This window comes from Eriocheir sinensis, chromosome 10 (assembly GCF_024679095.1).
Source record: "Eriocheir sinensis breed Jianghai 21 chromosome 10, ASM2467909v1, whole genome shotgun sequence".
NCBI classification, from domain to species: domain Eukaryota; kingdom Metazoa; phylum Arthropoda; class Malacostraca; order Decapoda; family Varunidae; genus Eriocheir; species Eriocheir sinensis.
In genome coordinates, this window is record NC_066518.1 from 16,673,440 (window position 1) to 16,697,583 (window position 24,144).

The 24,144-nt window shown below is 47.2% G+C and overlaps 1 protein-coding gene across 1 annotated transcript in view; it reads left to right on the plus strand.

Moving 5' to 3' along the window:
- Positions 1-695: 695 nt before the first annotated feature.
- Positions 696-24,144, plus strand: part of LOC126996651 (multiple epidermal growth factor-like domains protein 6) — a gene marked incomplete at its 3' end in the record, with an annotated part of 167,059 nt that continues 143,610 nt past the window's right edge. The window contains 1 exon segment of the mRNA XM_050857334.1: positions 696-1,571. Within this exon segment, the coding sequence (XP_050713291.1) occupies positions 1,489-1,571 (83 nt within the window).

Below are 24,144 nucleotides of genomic sequence, written 5' to 3' on the forward strand. Positions count from 1 at the left end.
CGCCGCCACACAACGCCCCGAGTCGGCCTCGCCGGGACGTGCCGTGCTTTCATCAGAGGGCCATTCGTCGCCCATGCACTGTTGGGTATCGCCTTGGGTTGGCTCACTCTATGGAACTGATTACGAGGCCGAGAACAAGTAAGCCGATTGAACTGTTAGAAGACGATACGAAAGCTTTCCCAGTTGTGGCGAGGGAGAGGGTGTCTGGTTACCTCCATAGATAAAAACAAAGTCGCCTCTGCCTCCCAAGTGGCGGCGGCGGGTGTAGCGGCGACACGGCGGCGACGTCCTTGGGGCAGGTGAGCCCAAAGGTGATGTGTGGCTCGCCGCCACCACCAGGGCTGGCGTGGGTGATTTCGGTATTAATTCTGGGGCTGATACTGGTAAGTGACACCTCCCATCTCCCTCATCTCCTCTTCCTCCTCCTCCTCCTCCTCTCCCTCAATCCTTATTGACATTAACAAATATTTTATCTTCTCGTTCATATTTTCAATCTCATTATTTGCAGGAGTTTCTCTTCTGTATCATCCACACTACATTTCCCAAAGTAATAAGAAGAGGACACTGCATGTGTGTTATAGTGTTAGTGTTTGAGAGAGAGAGAGAGAGAGAGAGAGAGAGAGAGAGAGAGAGAGAGAGAGATACTGGAGGTATAAGGCTGGCAGGTGGCAGTAACGCAACAACGGAGGTCTCGAACTCGCAGCACCAGCGGAACCGACCAAGCCCAGCGAGCCGGCGTCGCGGCGAGCTTGGCCTTCAGTCAGACTCTGAGCGTCGTATAGTAAGGGTGTATCGCTTTGGCCTCCGTCACTCCCGCCACGTGGTTCGTGTCCTCCACACCAACACGCCTCTGCTGGTGTCTGGCAGATGTTAGTGTGCCTCTTGCTTCTCTTTGCACCCTTTTATCAGACTCAGAGTGCATAGTGACACGCTGACCATCACTTTCTTCTGCCTGTGAAGCTAAACAGGTTAATTTTCAAAGCTTAACTCACTTTACTCGGTATTCCCTGCCAACTTTGACTTCACTTCTGTCGTGGAACGTCAGCCAGAGGAAAAGGCCGGGAAGCTACTGTGATAAACATAATAGATAAACTATTGTGATAACTTTAATAAATGAATACCGTGACTGAAGATAGTGCAGAACGACAGGACTTTCAAGTGTAAGGGAGAGGAAATACTCTATTAAAGCGCTGTGTAATTTAATTAGAGGAAACTGACTTTAAAGGAAACTAATTCATCTACGACCATCTGAGTCACAACAGATGGGAAAGTAATTTAAACACCAGTGGGAGGGAAAAAAATGTAACGTTCCCTCTGTACCGGCAACTAACAGAAGTGAACTAAAAGGAACACACTTGGAGACATCAAGGAGGGGCAGAAAAGAGAAAAAAGAAGGAGAGGGAAAGTGGGAAAGCGAGTGCAGCATCAACAGAAATGAAAGAGAAACGGTGAAGAGCCCAAGAGGAGAGAAGCGACGACAGTAGTAGGATGGCGGGAGGAATGAAGGTGCTGCTCCTGCTGGTGACGTGGATGGTGGTGAACGGCGTCTTCTGTGAGCTTCGTGAGGGGCAGTAAGTACCTTGTGACCAGTAACAGTGGTTGAGGTGGTAGGAGCTCTGATGGCTGTGGTGATTGAGGTGGTGGGGGTGATTGGAGAAAATGGATGTCTCAGCAGGAAAAGCGAGTACACACACACACACACACACACACACACACACACACACACACACACACACACACACACACACACACACACACACACATACTTCTGCCTCAAGGGTGTCGTGTTCAAGCTGGACTAAAGAGGCAAAAGGCGACACGGGCTGGAGGAAAGGAAGATCGAAGGCGTGCGGTGCGTGCGAGGGAAAAAAGATCCAGGTGTGAAGGGAGCGGCTGGGAAAGGTCACACGATTGAAAAGAAAACATCACAAAACATTTTGGCAACATTTTCCTCTAAATAACTTCGTGATTCAATTATCTGTGTAAGTGGAAACGGGTCGGCATTACATTCTTAAGCATTTATGCATTAACTGTCAAAGCGTCGACTTCAACATCATGGCACCGGCTGCTCTGAGAGATAAAGCACCCCAAAATAAAAGGAATGTAAGTTCAGTTTAGCAGATGCAATGAGAATATGAAACACCAGAGAATACGAAAGATAGATATAGGAAGAGAGAGATAAGGGAATGAAGAGAAAAGTATGTGTATAGCGTGTGCATGTGACATTTCGTGGCATTAATGTATACGTAATACATTCCAAACATCTTGTCACCCATTGTTGTCATTGTGTTGTGGTGATCACTCCGTTAATGGTGAACTAGTTATTTCAAGAACCAGGTACTGTTACGAATACAATCCGTTATGTCTGGCTGCACTTTATGCACCACACGTCACTGTTCCCTTGCCACCCCCATTCCGTCACTTTTGCTCGCTGTATGGATGACCTTGAGAAGCGGGTCGAAACACAGCAATGATGTGTTACGTGCGTTACTCGGTCAGGCACGCGTCTGTACATACATAAAGTTTTGCTCGAATTTCTCTGATAACAACACTGCGTTATATCTCTATAAATTAACTGACAGAAGTGTTACATACGACAATTAATATAGTATATTGGGTTTCAGTTGATTTTTTTTTTATTGTATATATATATATATATATATATATATATATATATATATATATATATATATATATATATATATATATATATTATTTATTTATTTATTTATTTATATTCTTTATGGCAAAAGGTGTCGTATCTTTGTGACTGAAGTCCATTACACTAATTACCTGTCACCTGAGGCCGCTTAGAGAGAGAGAGAGAGAGAGAGAGAGAGAGAGAGAGAGAGAATGTGTGTGTATGTGCGTGTGTGTGTGTCAAAGACCCCGAGAAGTAGGTTTCCTCAAGGACGCAAACTTAACTAAAAAGTGCAACAGCGAAGCTAGGTTACGCAAGTTTCTATATATACGATGAGACAGGCTGGAGGTAAGACGGGTACGCAACGCTATGCTGGGCTTTACAGTGACTTCTCCCTCTGCCTACCACCTTAGCTACTCTATTGCTGGCAGGCCGTGACTAAGAGGGAGCGACAAATCTGTTCCTCTGACTGTTAAGATTGATGAGAAAAAGGGGAGGTCTGGAGATTGTATATTGTGGGAAAAGTTTATGCGCTCCCTTAGTGAACTGTTGCAGGCGGAGAGCGGGGATGGGATGGGAGAGGAGGGGATGGGCGGACATGCAGACTGACTGACGGTAATGTGGATGTGCAAAAAGAGAGAAAGAAATAATTATACCTCCTGACAGAATAATTATATGGCAACACGAATTAAAGTTCCTGCGATGGGTTAAAAGCAATCTCTCTCTCTCTCTCTCTCTCTCTCTCTCTCTCTCTCTCTCTCTCTCTCTCTCTCTCTCTCTCTCTCTCTCTCTCTCTCTCTCTCTCACACACACACACACACACACACACACACACGCAAGGACGCACGTGTTTTTTCTTACACTTCGAAGAGTTTCCGTGTGTTTTGTTTGAAATGTTGTGTGGAGGTCGTGAAAGTTAATACAAACGTGCTCGTAATGGTGTTAAGGCTGTGTGTGTGTGTGTGTGTGTGTGTGTGTGTGTGTGTGTGTGTGTGTGTGTGTGTGTGTGTGTGAATTTTTGCTGCTGGTAGTGGTGGTGAATTTTTGGGGTGTTGGCTTTAATTTCTGTCGGTGGTGTTTGTGGTGATGGTTGTGGTGACGATGGTAGTGATGTGGTGAATGGAATAGAGAAAATAAAAGTGTGGAGATAGTGATGGTAATGTGGAGGCAGGAGTGAGTATTGATGGTTACCTTAAAGTGTGCTCTTCCCTCCTCTGCTCCTTCCCAGTTATTCTCTTTTCGTCTCCCCTTTTCCTTTCTCTTTAATCTTCCCATCCTCCCCTCTCCTCTTCTTGCATCCTTTCCTTTCTCCCCTCTACTCTTCCGTCTCCCTTTCCTTTCTCCACTTTTATCTTTCTTTCTTCATTCCTTCCATTCTTTTCCTCTCTATATACTCTTTCATTCATTCCCTCTTCTCTTCATTCACGCCTTCCTTCCTTCTCTCTCCTCATCTCCCGAAGTTTCGTTTCTTTTACTCACTTTCATTTTTCTTTTCTTTCTCTCCACTCCTCTTCTCACACCGTTTCTTTCCTCCACCCTCCTCCTCCTTCATGCTTTCCTCCCTCCCCTCTCCTTGACTGCTCTTTTTCCCATCTCTTCTATTCCCTTTTCCTTTGACTCTTACATTTCCCCTTTCCCCTTTATTCCTCTTCTCTCTTTTTCACACTTTTTCTTTCTTTCTCCTCTCCTAGCTTTTTCATTTCTCCTGTCTCCTCTTGATTTAATTATTTCAACATTAAACTTCCTCGGGTCGGATGAGATTTATTAACTGTATACCTTATGGTTTAAAATTTCTTTTTCCTTCCGACAAACGTTTTGCGTGTCCAACGGATAGGAACTGGGAGGGGGAGAAGGAGGAACTAAAGACGGTTCGCTGTTTCGATCAAAATATATCGTCTCCTTAATGCCAAACGGAGGTGAATATAAGGGGATTCAAGGCAGCAGTTTGTACAATAACCAATAAATTTCAATGAATACCTTAATCATAAATTCCCTTCCCTTTCCCTCCCGTCTCCCTACCCCACCCCGCGGGCCGCGTTAACACTGCCGACACACTAACAAGACTTGGGATCGAGACCAATAATAAAATAGACATAGGCTTTGCGTCACTCCTTCGAGGACTATCCTTAATTACTAAGTCGTTACCACCAACTCAACGGAAGCTTGACTCACGCAAAACTGCTTTCAGTTAACTGATCAATAACATTATCCTAGGAGTCATGCTAGTTTAAGTTTTCCAGTCAACCAGCAAAGTTACAGATTTCAACCGGCCAGCCAGCAAAGTAACCAGTCAATCAGCCAGCCCAAAAACCTGCACAAATACCTGCCAGCCAGCCAGCCCGCCAACTTGTTTCATCACCAGTCAGCCAGTCAGCCACACCGCCTTCCGCGGCCGCGATCGATCCGCCTTGGATCATTACGGTCGCTCCTGAATCTTTACGCTGCCCCCTGACGGCCGCTGATGTTCCTCCCATGGCCCGTACCTTCCACTCATGGACCCCGCCCATGGCCCTTCACTCAGCGCCCCCTCCCATGGCCCGTCGCCTCCACTCAGCGATCCTTCCCATGGCCCGTACCCTCCACTCAGCGACCCCTCCCATGGCCCGTCCCCTCCACTCAGCGACCTCCCCCATGGCCCGTCCCCTCCACTCAGCGACCCCTCCCATGGCCCGTCCCCTCCACTCAGCGACCCCTCCCATGGCCCGTCCCCTCCACTCAGCGATCCTTCCCATGGCCCGTCCCCTCCACTCAGCGACCCCTCCCATGGCCCGTCCCCTCCACTCAGCGACCCTTCCCATGGCCCGTCCCCTCCACTCAGCGACCCCTCCCATGGCCCGTCCCCTCCACTCAGCGACCCTTCCCATGGCCCGTACCCTCCACTCAGCGACACCCCCCATGAACCGTCCCTCCACTCAGCGATCCTTCCCATGGCCCGTACCTTCCACTCAGGGACCCCTCCCATGGCCCGTCCCCTACACTAAACTCCGCGACCCGTCCCCGGGCCCGTACCCTCCACTCAGCGACACCCCCCATGAACCGTCCCTCCACTCAGCGATCCTTCCCATGGCCCGTACCTTCCACTCAGGGACCCCTCCCATGGCCCGTCCCCTACACTCAGCGACCCCTCCCATGGCCCGTCCCCTCCACTCAGCGACCCCTCCCATGGCCCGTCCCCTCCACTCAGCGACCCTTCCCATGGCCCGTCCCCTCCACTCAGTGATCCTTCCCATGGCCCGTCCCCTCCACTCAGCGATCCTTCCCATGGCCCGTCCCCTCCACTCAGCGATCCTTCCCATGGCCCGTCCCCTCCACTCAGCGATCCTTCCCATGGCCCGTCCCCTCCACTCAGCGATCCTTCCCATGGCCCGTCCCCTCCACTCAGCGATCCTTCCCATGGCCCGTCCCCTCCACTCAGCGATCCTTCCCATGGCCCGGCCCCTCCACTCTGCAATCCTTCCCATGGCCCGTCCCCTCCACTCAGCGATCCTTCCCATGGCCCGTCCCCTCCACTCAGCGATCCTTCCCATGGCCCGTCCCCTCCACTCAGCGATCCTTCCCAGGGCCCGTCCCCTCCACTCAGCGACCCCTCCCATGGCCCGTACCCTCCACTCAGCGATCCTTCCCAGGGCCCGTACCCTCCACTCAGCGATCCTTCCCATGGCCCGTCCCCTCCACTCAGCGACCCCTCCCATGGCCCGTCCCCTCCACTCAGCGACCCCTCCCATGGCCCGTACCCTCCACTCAGCGATCCTTCCCAGGGCCCGTACCCTCCACTCAGCGATCCTTCCCATGGCCCGTACCCTCCACTCAGCGATCCTTCCCAGGGCCCGTCCCCTCCACTCAGCGATCCTTCCCATGGCCCGTACCCTCCACTCAGCGATCCTCCCCAGGGCCCGTACCCTCTACTCAGCGATCCTTCCCATGGCCCGTCCTCTCCACTCAGCGCCCCCTCCCATGGCCCGTACCCTCCACTCAGCGACCCCTCCCATGGCCCGTCCCCTCCACTCAGCGCCCCCTCCCATGGCCCGTACCCTCCACTCAACGATCCTTCCCATGGCCTGTCCCCTCCACTAAGCGATTCTTCCCATGGCCTGTACCCTCCACTCAGCGCCCCCTCCCATGGCCTGTACCCTCCACTCAGCGCCCCCTCCCATGGTCCGTCCCCTCCACTCAGAGACCTCCCCCATGGCCCGTCCTCTCCACTCAGCGATCCTTTCCATGGCCCGTCCCCTCCACTCAGCGACCCCTCCCATGGCCCGTCCCCTCCACTCAGCGATCCTTCCCATGGCCCGTACCCTCCACTCAGCGATTCTTCCCATGGCCCGTCCCCTCCACTCAGCGCCTCCTCCCATGGCCCGTCCCCTCCACTCAGCGCCCCCTCCCATGGTCCGTCCTCCACTCAGCGACTACCACTATCTTGGCACCATCACTTAACCTTCACTCCCCCATCCTTATCTCTCTCATTTTTTTCATCGCCTTCATTAGGTTACTACTTCTCCTTCCTCGCATCCCATATAACGTTTTGTTTTAATGATATTCCTAGCTTTCTTATTTCTGTCTATTTTTTACTCCTTACGGTGTTGTTTCCGCGGCATCGACTTCACTCATTAGATCATTTACAAATCTCTTCTTACAACTCTGGGGTCACGAGATGCTGCTGTTGACCCTCCCACCAAATCCTCGTCTTCTAACGTTACGGCTTCCCTCTCCCCGTCCCTTCCCTCCTTCCTCTTCATATAAATCTTCTCCCCCGTTTCCTCTTTATACACAACATCCCTCTCCCCGCCGCCCTCCTCTTTTCCTCCCCTTCCTCATTATGTGCACCTTCCCTCTCCCCGCCGCCCTCCTCTTCTCCTCCCCTTCCTCATTATGTGCACCTTCCCTCTCCCCGCCGCCCTCCTCTTTTCCTCCCCTTCCTCATTATGTGCACCTTCCCTCTCCCCGCCGCCCTCCGCTTCTCCCCTCCTTCCTCTTTATATACACTTCCCTCTCCCGCCCATCTCCTTTAACACCTCTTCAGATCCTTCTTCGGCGTCCCCGTTCCCTATATGGATTATTCTATCTCCTCGTTTTTTTTGGCAGATTCACAATTTCGCCTTTTTGCAGCAGTGCTCATGGACATGTGAAATCAGATCCTCCTACGGGTAGTGTTAAGAGCCCCTGAGGCGCCTCCTTATGTAGGTTTTAGATTCTCCCTTCTCTTCTTGGATTGCTGATTTTAGACTAAAAAGGAGGAGCTCTTCAGGGATTTTTGTTTTTTTTGTTTTTTGTTTCAATCAAAGGGGATGGTGAGTATGATACTTCTGTTTTTTTTTTATTTTTATTCTTAATAAGGATGTGGATTATGGCATGGTAGGAGGAGACGGGAATAACAGAAGGATGGGGATTAAGTGAAAGGAGAGGTATAGCAAGAATACAAATGAGGCAGAGCGCGGTAAAGGGAACAAAGAATAAGAAACGGGTGTGCGAGGAGGGCGATGAAGGGGAATACAAATAAAAGACACCACAAACACAACATGGATTAGGCGAAGTGCGCAATGTAAAGGATGAATAGAAAGAGGAAGAGGGCGAGGAAAGGCCACACACAAAAAAGGATACCCAAAACATGAACGTGACCAGACATCAAACAAGGACCGGAAAAAAGCGTACCTAGCGGTAACAGAAGAAGGGGGAAAAAAAAACATCACAGTGAATAAGCGGGTGGCAGTGGAAGGTTTGTGCGAGTGTGCGGCGGGTAAAAAAAAGTAAAGCTGGATGATTAGGGACATATCTTTATATGGCGAGGCTTGGTATGGTGGAGAAGCAAGGGGTGGAAGAAGAAGAGGAGGGATAATGAAGAAAAGGAAGATGATGAGGAATAATAGAGGAGGGGAGATTATGAGGATAAAGAGGACGAGGAAAAAGAGAAGGGATGATGTGAAAGATGAGAGGGGGAAGAGGACGCGGATAAAAACGAGGGATAAGGAAGATGAAAGGGAGGAGGAGAAGATTAAGATGGAGAGGAAGAGGAGGAGAGGGAACAAGGGGAGAAGGAATAATGAAGAAAAGGAAAATGAGGAAGAATGATAGAGGAGGGGAGATAATGAGGATAAAGAGGACAAGGAAAAAGAGAAGGGATGATGCGAAAGATGAGAGGGGGGAAGAGGACGCGGATAAGGACGAGGGATAAGGAAGACGAGAGTGAGAAGGAGAAGATTAAGATGAAGAGGAGGAGGAGGAATGCATCGCCTCTCACCTACATGCAACACGAGCCGCACACACATTTGCATTTGGCCGCTCATATTCCCCTTAAGTTCGGCGCCATCGACACTCGTACCCGCCGAGGGATGATGGCGTGCCTTTTAGACCCTCGGTATCATTATGCTAACGAATACCGACTTTTTCTTGCCCTCTCCAAGGTGCTTTGTGACGAGTCCCGCCTCTACGCCAACCTCGATATATCTAACTTAACTCATAGATGAAGAAACTTGTAGACCCTCCATATCTTTATGCTGATGAGTACCGTCTTTTCCTGACCTCCGCCTTGGTGGTGGGTGAATAGTCCCCCCCGTACCTCTATGCCAACCTAACTCCAATATCTCTATTCTAACTCATTGATCGGTAAAGCTTTTCTTTATCCTTGGCAGCGCTTTGCTAGCCTTTCCTTTCTCCTACCTCCGCGTGGGTATAATGTGAGTAGGTTAACTCTTGTTCATGTTAAACTCGAAATTTCTATACTAACCACGATATATCTATGCTAACTGATATATGACGTGGCTTCATACCCTTATATCTGCTACTCAGAACTAGTTTACTCCTAACCTAACCTTAATATAAATACGGTAATTCCTTGACACATGGCGTGGCTTGAGATCCTCCATATCTCTGTTCAGGCCACATCTACGTGGGTTTGCTCTGTCTGCAAAACGCGCGAAGATCTGTCGGGGTCGGATTCTATGTCAACAGCGAGTCTTGAAGCGACAGCGATTCGTAAGGGAGAGGTAAGACAAACAGGTCACTTTGCATAGGGGCCTTAAATCTGCAAAAAATGTAAATGATGCCAGACTCGCAGCATCAGTACACAAATATACTGTGCATCCTTCCTTCTTCTTCCGGGTATGCCCATAGCGACCTTTAACGAGGGGTTGGAAAATTCTCCTTCCCCTCTAAAAGATATCATATGGATTCTATTTAGAGACTATGAAAAAAAGTAATCTAAAACATTTAACTTTACTCACAACCTACATCATTACAGACTATACTACAACTATTACTACTGCTTCTACTACTATTAAAACTGCTGTTACTACTACCACTTCTACTACTACTACTACTACTTCTACTACTACTATTACTACTACTACTACTACTACTACTACTACTACTACTACTACTACTACTACTACTACTACTACTGCAATTCAGTATTGAGCTGATTGGAATTAGAGCGAATACAATTGATTCACCTTTCTTCCAAATCTAAAGAAAACACAAATAGGTACTCGACCATAGAGGAAATCCAATGTGCCAAACCATAATTTAAACGCAGTAATGGGTGAAGTTTTATGAAGGAGGTTATCACGAAAGTCTTCCTGAAGAATGTAATCCTCGAAGCCATTACTGATAAATTAGTACTTAAAACGTTTCCAGCATACGTGAGAGGGAGAGACGATGATTGGATGCAGTCACAGCGTCACAGAAAACGAGTCAACTTTCACAGTTAATATCAGAACTTAGTTGGTCCGGAAAACTGAACACCTGTACTTGTAACCTAATTTTAAAAGTTCTAAGGAAAACGTTTAATGAAAATCCTCCCTAGAAAACAAAAGACAAGATAGACGGAGCTGGCTGACCCACTTTTTCCTCTATTTCTGAAATATATAGCTTTAGATCGTTTCATTAGCCCACCTCCTTCTCTTGACAGTTTCGTTAACACCTTATACACAAGAGCACTCACGGATACAAGGAAAATACAGACCAGACAGCCTACACATGATAGTTCCCGAGAGTGGTTTATTCACAAAATCCCTTCCAATCCTTAAATACTTATAAATTTTAAAGCCTTCCACTGTGCTCGTCTCAACTACACACCTGCTCAGTTTGTTCCGCTCGTCAGCCACCGTTCGTTAACCGATTCGTGCCAATCCCTTCCTGAACCTGAATATATCTAACTTATACCCACTACTGTGTGTTCTTACTTCAGTTATAAATATACTAATGTTCTTTCTCTCTCTTGGGTAGGGTGATCTGGATGAGGAATGCAGCGTCCTAAACCTCTCTCTCTCTCTCTCTCTCTCTCTCTCTCTCTCTCTCTCTCTCTCTCTCTCTCTCTCTCTCTCTCTCTCTCTCTCTCTCTCTCTCTCTCTCTCTCTCTCTCTCTCTCTCTCTCTTCTGTTTATGCTTCTTTCTTTGAGAGAGAGAGAGAGAGAGAGAGAGAGAGAGAGAGAGAGTGAGAGAGAGAGAGAGGGAGAGAGAGAGAGAGAGAGAGAGAGAGAGAGAGAGAGAGAGAGAGAGAGAGAGAGAGAGAGAGAGAGAGAGAGGAGCCGGCTCTTTTGTTTAAAAAAAAAAACGGAGATTAATCCTTCCAGGGGTGCTGCGTCCCTGCCCTGTGGTGAACAGTCAGTCCAATCCCTGATCTGGGGTGGTTGGGTGGGGGGGTTGTACCCCCTCCCCCTATAAAAACATTTACCAAGGGCAAAAACAAAGTAAAACGTAGAGGTCGGAGTCTTGGGAAGCCCGACCGCGCGGCAGGCTTCCCCAATTCACCCGCATCCGTAGAGCCTGCCATTCGTCCCCGGTGTATTGACTTCCTCGTTTGCCTCCCTGGCGTGGCGAGAGGTTCACGGAGTAAAGTGAGACAGAGGACGGTCGTTCTTATTTTTATGCTCTCTATATCAGGCTTTAGAGGCTACTGGAGGGCTGATCTTACCTTGCAGGATTTGCTTGGCTTCTTTGTCACTGGAGCTAATCCCATCGATATATTAATAGTCACAGATATTTTCGTGGTAATAGTTTAAAGCATACGTAAATAGAGTTCTTCCATTAGACCCAGATCTGTTTAATGAAAATGGTTACAAATGATCAAATGAGCGTGAAACACACTCACCGTGGCTCGTTGAGATGAAGCAGCCCGGTCCGAATCGTCCCAAACCGTTCTGCACACAATGAACACATTAACTGTAACTTGAATCACTGTTCCTTCCTGAAGTGCGTAAATATAAAACAAAATGCGCAGATTCTTTCTTGGGAGTAGAGGACTGAGCTACTAAGTAGGTGATGCAGAGACAGAAGGGTGCTCACAGTTTCGAATCACTCAAGCTACGATGAATGTTGTTATATCCTTCAGCACCATAGCAAACATCACCCAGGCTAAATACGAGTTCTCCGGCACAATCAACGCTAGAACAAACCGTACAAACTGTGAAACTGACGAGGGCTTTGATACAAACCACCCGACACGTCAGAACAAATGGACGCACACCTGCACTGGGCACTGACGGTTGTCAAGTTGTCAACTACTGCCTTGTGCTTCATGTGATGACGTCACGACCTGATGGGGTCAACTCACAGGCTTACAGTTCCGAAGGTGGCGCCACTACTATGCATCTTAAATGATCAATATTATTGTTAATAGTAGTACTATTTTTTTTAGCAATATTAGCAACGGTGGTATACGCTATAATTCAGACAGCTTATAGGAAGGTTGCTAGGTCTCCTAGCCCTTTTTTTTTTTTTTTGCAGAAAACGAGGCACTGCACGAGTAACAGATGTATCAGTATAGCCATCAACAACAAAAATATAGTAAATAAAAAAGTGTAGCTGATGGTAGTTTTTTTTTATATATAAAATGACTATGCACTGATTTCTTCAGATACGTCAGTTATTTTGAAGAAATAGCTTGTCTAAAATACAGATTTGCACACTCATTAAAAAGTTTAGCTACACACATTGAGGTCAGCTTGAGAAGATTCATTTGTGTAATTTGATTTATCAAAGAAAATAGGGTAAAATGCATCTTCTCAGACAAGGTTAAGTTGGGGGCTCCTCTCTGTGTGTGGCATCTGCATGAAGGTACTGCCGCCGACCACCTCGGCCTCCAAGACTGTGGCCTCTTACCCACTACCCAGAGACACAACGCCAGTGTGCCATTCGGGTTACCACGATTTACCTTCCTCACACACACACACACACACACACACACACACACAGAGACACGCCAGTCCTCCTCGGGTGAGCAGCCCGGTCCGTCCTTCCGGTCCGCCGGTTGACTGGCTGGCTGCTCACCCGGGTCCTGCTACGGGCTGCTACTGGGCGCCTGCCCGGGGGTCCCGTGTCTCCGTCGCTGCTCGCCGGCTGATACCCGTGGCTGTGGCGGCGGCGGAGGCGTCCCTACAGCCGCCCCGAGTTTTGAATTGCTCGCCCCCCCTTACAGGGCCGCCTTTGTGCAAAGGCCCTGTCCTCTTATTAAAGGGGTAAAACTTAAAGACAAGACACACACACACACACACAGTGCAGCGTCTTAATTTCTTGGGGGACTAGGGGGGGTTATAGTCTCCCCAGTGTTTTCTATATTGGCCTTAAAATGACCCTAAAAGTGCTTATTTTAAAAAAAAATCCCCATCCCCATAACTGCCTAAATTACGGGCCTGGGGGGGGGGGGAGAGAGAGAGAGAGAGAGAGAGAGAGAGAGAGAGAGAGAGAGAGAGAGAGAGAGAGAGAAGGAAGAGGAGGAAAGGTGAAATATTGCATGGAGGTGGTGAGGGGGAGAAGGGCAACAGAAGAAAAGCTTACATTATAATAAAAAAAACTGTAGAGATGAATAAAGAGAAACGAAACGGACCCAAAGAAGTACTACCACCACCACCATTACCTACTATTACTACTACTACCACTACTGCTACTACTACTACTACTATTACTATTGCTATTACTACTACTACTACTACTCGCTCTCACTTTGTTCTGTCCTTTCCTCTCACCTCACCTTTCTTTCACTCCATTTCCTCTCCTTACCCTATTCCGTTGCCCTCAGTTGACAATTTCATTCTTCCACCCAAAGCTTTCCCTCCATCCCTTCACCCTGCATGCCGTCCCCTCACCCCTGCGCTTGTCGACCCATTTCACACTTTTGTCCTTTCTCCTTAATTATGCCAAACCTCATCCTTTTCCTTTTTTTATTTTTTCCTTTCCACCCCTTCAGTTTCCTCCTCCCCCCCCACCCCCCTAGTCCCCTTCACCCACTATCACTCTGTTATCTTCACCATGCCATCCCTTACCCTCACCCTTTCTCCCTTCACGCTGGCGCCCTCTCATATTTACCTTGTCATCCCATTAGCCTGTTCCTCCCCTCACCCGTCCCCTCCCCGCCAAGGCAGGTCATGACGTGAGCCTCGTCCTCCCCTCCCCTCGAGGATGACGTCACTCACTCAGTTACCCTTTTTCGTGCACATTTAGGGACATTTTCGCAATTCATCGGCTAAGTGTTCATTTACATAGTCTGCTCCCCTCCCCTCGTTCCTCTCTACCCTTCTAATCTTCATACCGCTTTCCTCTTCTCCTTTAATTCGTCTTTCATTTCGTCCTTATTTATTTCTTCTTTCTCCTCCCTCTCCTCTTACTCCTACTCATACTCTCCTCCTCCTCCTCCTCCTCCTCCTCTTTGCTCTCATTCTCCTCGTTCTCCCCTATTCCATTCGAACTTTCAGCGAGCTCAGGGTTCGCCTCTTCTCATGTTGCTTTACTTGTATTTATATAATAAAAGCAGGAATTTTTGAGGTGTTAATGAGTAATGCAACACTACTCGGTTCAAGGCAGGAATTGTGCACACGAGTGTTTTCCAACTGGAGGCGCATGACACGAAATCCTCCGTAGTGTTAGTATTTGTTTACATAATTTATTCCTTTAGAAACATTAAAATCCAGATCAGCTGCTGCAGGATGATAGAGTAACAGGCTCTGAGTGGGTCCAGGTCAGGAAACATTATTACATTTTTTTTTTCTTTTTACGTTTCTGCCTTTGGCGCCGGTAGGCTTTCTTGGTGGGGCCTGATGGTCGGCGCCAGCTCGTACTGGCGCAGGCAAGTGTTTATAGCGGCGCCATCTTGCTTAGTTCATGCTGTTCCCCGGAGCTCATCATTGACTCTCTCTTTTAGGGAGAGAATCTAGAGTCCGGGTTGATAGATATTCTTCATGACAGCATGTGGGTAGATTAGGCCTCTCGGCGGGCGGGACGCGAACCCGCGTCCTCCTGGATGCCGGTGTCGTGTTCCTGGCTGCAGTCTGTTCCTGACTGTCCCCCTTTTGTTTACAAATTGAAGGCGGATCGCTGTACACGGATTCATGTACGCAGCTGGTCGCATGTACATGCCTGTCCGCCCAATGTTTTCCAGCACGGGAGGGCATATTGTTTTATTTTTTCATAGGCTCAAAAACCATTCATGAATCCAGTATTGCGCTCTGCTTTGTAATAAGTGGAGTGAAGGGCCAATAAATAGCCTTCATGCAGTGATTCATGAGTAAATGTTCGGGAAATAGCATCTTGCTATTCAAAAAAAAAAAAAATCTTGATGTGCATATGCAGGCCAGTAATTTATTTGGGGGGTAGAGGGCATCATAAGTTCATGAGGTGGCGGGGGGTGGGGGCAAGCGAAGTAAGCAAAGCCATGCTATCGGGGGATACGTGAGAACAGCTCTGTTTATCAACAAGTCTTTGTTTGTTTACATTCGCTTCTTAGCAAGCGCAGTTCGCGGGAGGATAGCCAATAATAGGGTGAAAGCCAGGAAGACGACAACGGCACGCTAACCACTCAGCCACCGCCTCCCGTCCCTACTACTGTATTATTATTACTATTATTATGGTTATTATCATTATTATTATTATTATTATTATTATTATTATTATTATTATTATTATTATTATTACTGTTATTATTATTATTATTATCATAAATATTATTATTATTGTTATTACTGTTATTATTGCTAGTATTATTGGTGCTGTTTGGTGTTGGCGCACACACACACACACACACACACACACACACACATAAATGAATAAATAAATAAAAATAAAAAGGTTTCACACACACACTGATAATTCATCATGACTATTGTCACTCTTATTGCTGTTATTGTCATTACTATCAATAACAACGACCATCGTCATTATTATCACTGTTACCTTTAACATTTCAACTTTCAGACACACAAACAAAAAAGTGTTCCACGCACGAAACAGATAATCATTCCGAACGGATAATTTACGAGGCAATTCATCGCATGTTATCGCCGGTTCTCTGACAGGCAGGCGCTACAACACCCAGCCAGACCGCTGGGGATGAATATGCGGGCAGGTGAGGCGAGGACGGAGAAGGCTGATTAGGCGCGGCGCAGGTGTGGCGGGTGGTTAGTGCGGACAAGGGGGCGTGCTAGTGAGGGCAATTAGGGAAGGTTGTGTTGGCGTGTGTTCACCGCGGAGGCTGTCAGCTGGGGAAAAGAAATAACCGCAACATTACGCGCTTTTCTGTTCATAATTGTATTAACTTTTTTTCTTCTCCTCTTCTTCATTTTACCCTTTTTCCTTCTTCTCCTCCTATTCCTCTTCCTTCTTCTTCTTCTTCTTCTTCTTCTTCTTTTTCTCTTTTTCTTTTTTCTTCTTTTTTCTTCTTCCTCTTTTCTTCTTCTTTTTCTTCTTCTTCTTTTTCTTCTTATTTTTCCTCCTCCTCCTCCTCCTCCTCTCTAAAATAAAAGTCTTCCTCCTCCTCCTCCTCCTCTCTTTTTTTCTTCCTACCTCTCCCTCATTTTTTCCTCAATCTCCGTCTTCTTCTTTGTTCAGGGGTGAAACCGAACAGGTGATGTGGTGAAGACACACACACACACACACACACACACACACACACACACACACACACACACACACACACACACACACTCGGGAGGAGGAGTCGGTCTGAGAAGAGAGCGTCGGGGGGGGGGGGGGATGGAATAAGCCGAAGGGAGGAAAAACTCGCCCTGTGGAGACCCTGCCTATGCCGCCTGGCTCTTATTGAAGTCCCCGAGCACCCCCTGAAGCCAGGGCGGGCGCCGTGACGTTAGCTGCATAATTCGTCCCTCTAATATCCATCTCCGTTTTCATTTGAAAGTCTAAGTTCAAAGCAAAGTCTCCGGGATTACTTCGCGCTCCCCACCTGAGATGGCTACAGCGGCTCTCCTTCACCTTCACTGTTCGTTGCAATAGGTTCTGTGACACACACTGATGCACCTGGCGGATCAATAAAGAACGCAAGAAATTTACTTTCGCTCCTGAACGGCTTTGCGGATGTAAACAGTTCCAAAGAAAAGTTGTTATATTTTTTTTTCTTTAAAAGTTTCGGGAGCCAATATAAGAATATGTTAAGAAGATAGGCTCCCTTCCCTCCTGAAAGGCCTTCGGTGTGTAAACAGATTCACACAATATACACTTTTTTTTTTTTTTAAGGATTTGGGTGTCAGTGAAGGGTGTAAGTTTTCTAAAGAAGCGAGGGGCCCAGGCCCTCAAGGACAGAAGATCTCGTGGCCTACGCGTTGTGTAAGAGCTTAGCGGGGAGGGAACATTTATTGCCCTGTGAATGGACTCCTCTACAGGACCAGGCTGAGTAATACTTGTCGGCTTAATACACATATTAGCCGCCTCGTTCATCGCCCTGCTCACGGCCACTGGCGCATATGATCTCTTGTTTCGTGGTACTCCATGCACACAATGCGAGGCTTTCCTCGATATGCATGTGTAATGGTGCACAAATAAGTTGCTGCAATGACGAGTTATGCACACGGTGACGAGAAAATGGTTGGTGGTACACACAGTTAAAACGTGAATACGAGTGCTTACTCGTATAATGTCAGCCAGTGAACACATCAGTTGCTGTACAGTCCAGGATGTACACAGCCGCCGCACACACAGCAAACGGGCACCCGATGCTTGCCCACTAAGATGATAAACGGCACTGTGAAATTTGCATATCAAGGATAATCTCCCGCCTCGCCTTGAAGTGGCGGCGTCCGGCCGTACACAACGTTAATCCGGAGGCCTTTTTTTTTTTTTTTTGGGGGGGGTGCTGCCTGTAGTGCGGGTAGGCTCTCTTGAGCGTCCTCTTGGACGGCGCAGGCGAATTATATTTCTAGTGGCTGCCGTGATATGTGATGCTTTGCTTGGCCCAAGCTGCCCCCCGGTGCTCCACTTGAACGATGTCGCTGAAGTTATGGTTGATTGAAGATCTGGGCAGCATGTGTGTAATCTTCCGCCACTCGGCGATGGTTTGAAAAAGCAGCGTGCTTTGGTTGGACTCGAACCTAGGTCCACGAGCTCACCACGCCCACACGCTGACCACTCGGCCACCGCCTCCCAAAATAGCGTCCAGTCCGGACACACAGGAGTCTGGACGCCACCCCTGGGGGGCTTTGGTTGACCCGGGAAGAAAATGGGGTTTAGATATTTACCTAGGGGTAAGCTGAGCTAAAAAAATAAAATAAAAAGGGAAAACTGGGCTGTGGAGTTTCAGCGTGGAATGCGCTGGGCTATAGTGGACCATTTTGGGTTAAACTGCGTTCCTGAGGTCCACCCTCACTGGGATACAGTGGTATATAAAGGTCCACCCTGGGGTAAACTGGGTTATAGAGGTTCACCCTAGGTATGCTAGGCTCTTGGAGTCGTACCTGGTGTATGTCAAGCTCTAGCATAGCTCCGCATTATCTTTGGTTATGTTTGGCCCTCGACGTACACCCTGTGTTACAATAGGCTGTATAACTTTACCCAGTTATAGGATGGGAGATGAAGTCCGCCCTGGGATTTGTACGGCTTTATCCAACCTGGGACTTGATGTTCAATCGACGACACGCTGAACTTTCCTGGGACATGTTGGCTTCTGTTTCTTCTCACAACCCCCACCCACCCTCCCGAGTGTCCCGAGGCCACTGGAAGATGATGTAGACAGGGCAGAGCCTAAGCCTAAGTGATGACGCAACAAACGAGTAGAGGTAGTACGAGGCAACACAACATGAACTCCAAACCACCACAGCCGCCACAAACTTCTCGCCTAATCCCGCCGCCGCCGCCGCCTGTATGGCAGCGGAATCCTCCTCCTCCTCCTCGTCGCTCGTTTCGCTTAATCTCGGCGCAGCAAACCGACCGTATAATTTACGCGACGAGGTAATTCCACAGAGACGAAATTCACTTCTTGGTTAATTGCTACCACGAGGACAACGACCTTCAAAGCATTTACTACTACTACTACTACTACTACTATAGGAATATAGATTGGGAAGGCGTGGTGGGTGATCTAGAATCTGAGGATTTTCTGAAAGTAATACATGATAATTTTCTCAAGCAGGCAGTGACTGAGCCCACCAGGGGTAACAACACTCTAGACTTGGTCTTAACTAACAACGAGAATATGATCAGCGAGCTGGATGTTGGGGGAGAATTAGGTGGCAGTGATCACAAGGAAATTAGGTTTAAATTAGACTGGGCGGTGACCCATGCACTCAACCCTGTGTTGGTGCCTGACTTTAGAAGCGCTGATTATGAGGGGCTTAGAAGACACCTTGAGGAGGTAAATTGGGGGAGCCTTAGGGCTGGATGAGGGCCAGATCTCGGGCCTGGAACCGGAAAGACAAGGGAATCATGTAGAAATGACCTACAATAATTTAGTTAGAGTAATTGCAGAGGGTCAGAGACAGCATATCCCTTACCAAGCACGTAGGAAGGAAAATAACGACCCCAAATGGATGACCCGCAGACTCAAGCATGAGATAGGCTTGAAGAGAGGAATTTATAGGAAAATAAAGAACGGAGAAACCCACCTCAGGGGTAGGTATGTTGAGCTAACCAGGTCGGTGAAGAAGAACACCCGCCTAGCATAAAGAAATTATGAGATTAGGGTCGCCAACGAGGCCAAGAGCGATCCCAAGGGCTTTTTCAAATTGTACAGAACGAAAACAAGGGACAGAATTGGACACTTGAAAACAAACACAGGTGAGCTCGTTGAGAATGGAGAAGATATGAGTCAAATGATGAATGACTATTTCCTCTCAGTTTTCACGCAGGAAAATCTAACAACCATTCCGTAGAGAGTTCAGGTATATGAGGGCGAAGAGAACGACAAGTTGAAGGATGTGATCATCACTAGGTAAGTAGTCCAGGATGAGACTGGTAGGTTGAAGAAAAACAAATCGCCGGGCCCAGACGAAGTATTCCCAAGGGTTCTGTAAGAATGCAAGGAGGTCCTTAGTGGCCCTCTTACCGATATCTTTAAGATGTCGGTAAATTCTGGGTATGTGCCCAATCAATGGAAAGTAGCTAATGTGACGCCGATTTTCAAAAAGGGAGACAAGTCAGCCACCTCAAATTATCGCCCAACTAGCTTAACATCAGTTGTAGGAAAGATATTGGAGTCAATTATAGCCGGGAGCATTAGGGACCATCTAGAAAAGCATTATTTAATTCATGATTCACAGCATGAAGTCACATAGGGTAGGTCTTGCCTTACTAACCTGTTGTCCTTCTACACTAAAGTAATCGAGGTGGTTGACCGAGATGAAAACTATAACATATTGTATCTATAGTCTATTCATTTGGCCAAGGCCACTCACGGTAGCTTAGTCCCAGTGAATCCACCTCCCCCTTCTGGATGGGTAGCTCCGAGCTGGATGATGTAACCTACTAGTCATGTTAAGTAGTCAACATAAAATGGTAAGTAGTAATAATAAAATGTTAAGTAGTCAATATAAAATGCATATCTAAAACAAACTGCCAATTTCTGTTCAAACACTGCCCAAGGTGATTAAATTACAGTTTACATGATGGAGGTTACATCATCCAGCTCGGAGCTACCCAGCCAGAAGGGGGAAGTGGAGTCGCTGGGACTAAGCTACCGTGAGTGGCCTTGCCCAAATGAATAGACTATAGATTTCAGTAAAGCGTTCGACAAAGTTCCCCATCACCGGCTATTACTAAAATTACAGGCTCACGGCATAGATGGGAAAGTTTTGAACTGGATCAGGGCGTGGCTTAGTGGTAGGAAGCAGAGAGTGCAAATCAATGGTAAAAAATCTGAATGGGGCAGTGTTACGAGTGGCGTCCCACAAGGGTCGGTGCTGGGTCCTCTGCTTTTTATTATTTACATCAATGACTTGGACACAGGAATTAGTATTGATGTCAGCAAGTTCGCAGATGATACCAAGATCGGTAGAGTAATCCAATCAGACAGGGACGCTACCGTTCTCCAGGATGAGCTTGACAGACTATATGATTGGGCGGGGAAGTGGCAGATGGAATTCAATGTCGGGAAGTGTAGCATTCTGAGTGTAGGTAGGAATAACCCCTCACACAATTACTCCTTAAATGGCACTCCTCTAAGTAGGTCTGGGCGTGAGAGAGACTTAGGAGTCCTAGTGAGCGCTGACCTCCGTCCTAGGGCTCAATGCATTCAGGCTAAAAATCGGGCAAACAGAGTACTTGGTTTCATCTCAAGGAGCGTAAGCAATAGGAGCGCTGAAGTCATCCTCAAACTTTACTTAGCACTATTTAGACCTCATCTCGATTATGCAGTTCAGTTCTGGTCCCCCTGCTATAGAATAGATATCAAGATGTTAGAATCTGTACGGAGGAGGATGACAAAGAGGATTCAGGAGGTGAGAAACTTGCCTTATGAAGACATGCTGAAGCAGTTAAATCTACACTCGCTAGAAAGACGAAGGTTGCGAGGAGACTTGATCGAAGTCTATAAATGGATGAAGGGCTTTAATAAAGGGGCTGTCAATAAGATTTTAATAGTAAAAGAGCCAGGTAGGACGCGTAGCAATGGTTTTGAGTTAGACAAATTCAGATTTAACAAAGACATAGGCAAGAATTGGTTCACCAATAGAGTGGTGGACGAATGGAACAGGCTTGGGGGCCATGTTGTGGGTGCCAATACCATAGATACATTCAGGAAAAGGTTAGATAAAGCCATGGATGGTGAGGTAAGGTGGGGTTGAGTGTACAGGAGCTGCCTTGTATAGGCCAACCGGTCTCTTGCAGCCCCTTTACGTTCTTATGTTCTTATGTACTACTACTACTACTAATAATAATACTATTATAACCACTTCTACTACTACTACTACTACTACTACTGCTACTACTACTACCTCTACTACTACCATTTCTTTTTTTACTACGACTACTACTACTGCTACTACTACCATTTCTTCTACTACGACTACTACTACTACTACTACTACTACTACTACTACTACTACTACTACTACTACTACTACTACTACAGCTACAACAACAGCAACAACAACAACAACAACAACAACAACAACAACAACAACGACAACAACTGCTACTAGTATACTACTACTACTACTACTACTACTACTACTACTACTACCATTTCCCTTGCTACTATTCGCATCTCTACCCATTACTACAGGTGCTAAAATCATTATCCTTGTCAAGAGCAACAATAACCTCGGATTAGTGGTGCCAGTTATCCTAAATTTTCAGGGTCGTGGTTACTCTCACTGCTTGTCTTCCCTTCGATACCTTGTAATTGACGCCAAAACTGAAACACACACACACACACACACACACACACACACACACACACACACCGGTGGCTCCAGTGGGTCAATCGGTAGAGCCCTGCGCTGCGAGGTTTAACGGCCAAACAGGTGGCGGTTCGAGCCCCGCTCAAGCCGGATTCTTTCGGTTGACTAGGAGTGGTTACTGTCCCCTATTGAGCAAGGGAGATGGGATGTGTGGTGTGTGAGGTCCTGGCAGTACCCAGAGATCGACGAAATGAGCACTTGCTCTTGTCGGGAGGGTACCTGCTGGCGAAAGCGAGTCCAATTCGTGATCAGGCCGTGGTGAATTAAGATGTGTCCACACCAGGAATCTTTGTATGACAGCAATGAATCCCAGACGTCTCCCAAGTGTTTCGGTAAACCACTGGCATACATTTGAATACCCTCGGGAAATAATGTTACCTGTCCACACCTCAGGGTTGTTCTCAGGATGTCGGTGTGTGCGGAGACTGTTGCAATGGCCTCCGTGTTTCACTTATTATTGCACTCACTGGAAAGCAAGAAGAAAACAAGAAAACGCGTATGGGTGCGGTCGTTTATAAAAAGTTGAGCATTACAGAATGACTTACTTTTGGCGGAGCCGAGAGTTAATGGAGCAGGGTTTAATTAATTAATAATTTTCTTGGAAGGTCAACCACTGATTTTGTAGAACTATTACGAACGGTGGCTCCCAAAATACAACGAATCGATACCAGGCTTTGAAAAGCCATTCCAGCTTCCATCAGCCTGCAGCTGTAATCTGACAGGCTGAGATCCTTTTACGAGTCTCATTAACACCTTCGATATGACAAAGCTGAGTTTCCATACAAACTTTCCTGCTGTGGAATTCCACATATAGTACTTTACACCCAATTACTTTTTTTGCTTTGCACATTTGCGTCATATTATTACTAACAGTGGATATCAGATTGTTGGATCATTATTACAGTAAATATGAGATATATGGATAATTTTTAGAGGTGATCATCTTCTAGTAAAGTGGTTCGTGGAAAGTTGATATCATAGGAATAAGGTCTGGAAACACGTAGTTGGAACTTGGCGTATGGACGTTGTGCTGAGTTTTTCCGTGGCTATGGTCTAAGAGTCTAGAGGAACTGTCAAAGTGAAACCAAGAACGAGCTCGGGAGGCAGCATGAGCCAGGAATAGATGGCGTCACTATAAACACTTGCCTGCGCCACGGTGGGCTCGACCCGACCACCAGGCCCCCAAAGAAAGCCTACCGGCACCATAGGCCAAGATGTAAAAAATAAATAAATAAAGGTAGTAGCAGCAGTATTAGTATTATTATTATTAGTAGTAGTAGTTTTTTTGTACTGCATTCCAATGTATTTAAAAAGGTGTAATGTACAATATGACCGTAACTGGTGAGTAAAGGAACGCGTGCCGTAAAAAGGGTTGCCCTAAACGTCTAAATACGCATTCTCTGGAAAGGCGGACGATGCGAGTAGACTTCATTAAAGTTTATAGGTGGGTGACGGCCTTGGATGAGGGTCTGCTCGTTAAAGGGCATGCACTCTTAGCCATGGGTCGTTAGATCAATATAGATTTGTTAAACATGCAGGCAGGAATTGGTTTGCTAATAGAATGGTAGACGAATGGAAGAGGCTTGGCAGTCGTGCATGTGGTGAATTTCATTGTGACAGGCACACTATTATTAATAGGTAAGGTAAATTCATTAATAGGGAAATAGTTTTATTGTAAAGGTTTTCATTGATAAGATAAGAAATACAGCTGGAGCTCCTCCCCTGAAGGTGTAATAAGAGCGACGGTCACTAAAGGGTGTCTCGCTCCCCGGGAGTGTGGCTCACGATGTGGTTCGCGCCTGCGCCGGGGGTCACTGGTGAGTGTGTTACCAGGCTGCTTAGTGAAGCAAGACAATTTACACAACGACAGCACAGATGGCCGTGACGTCCAGGAAG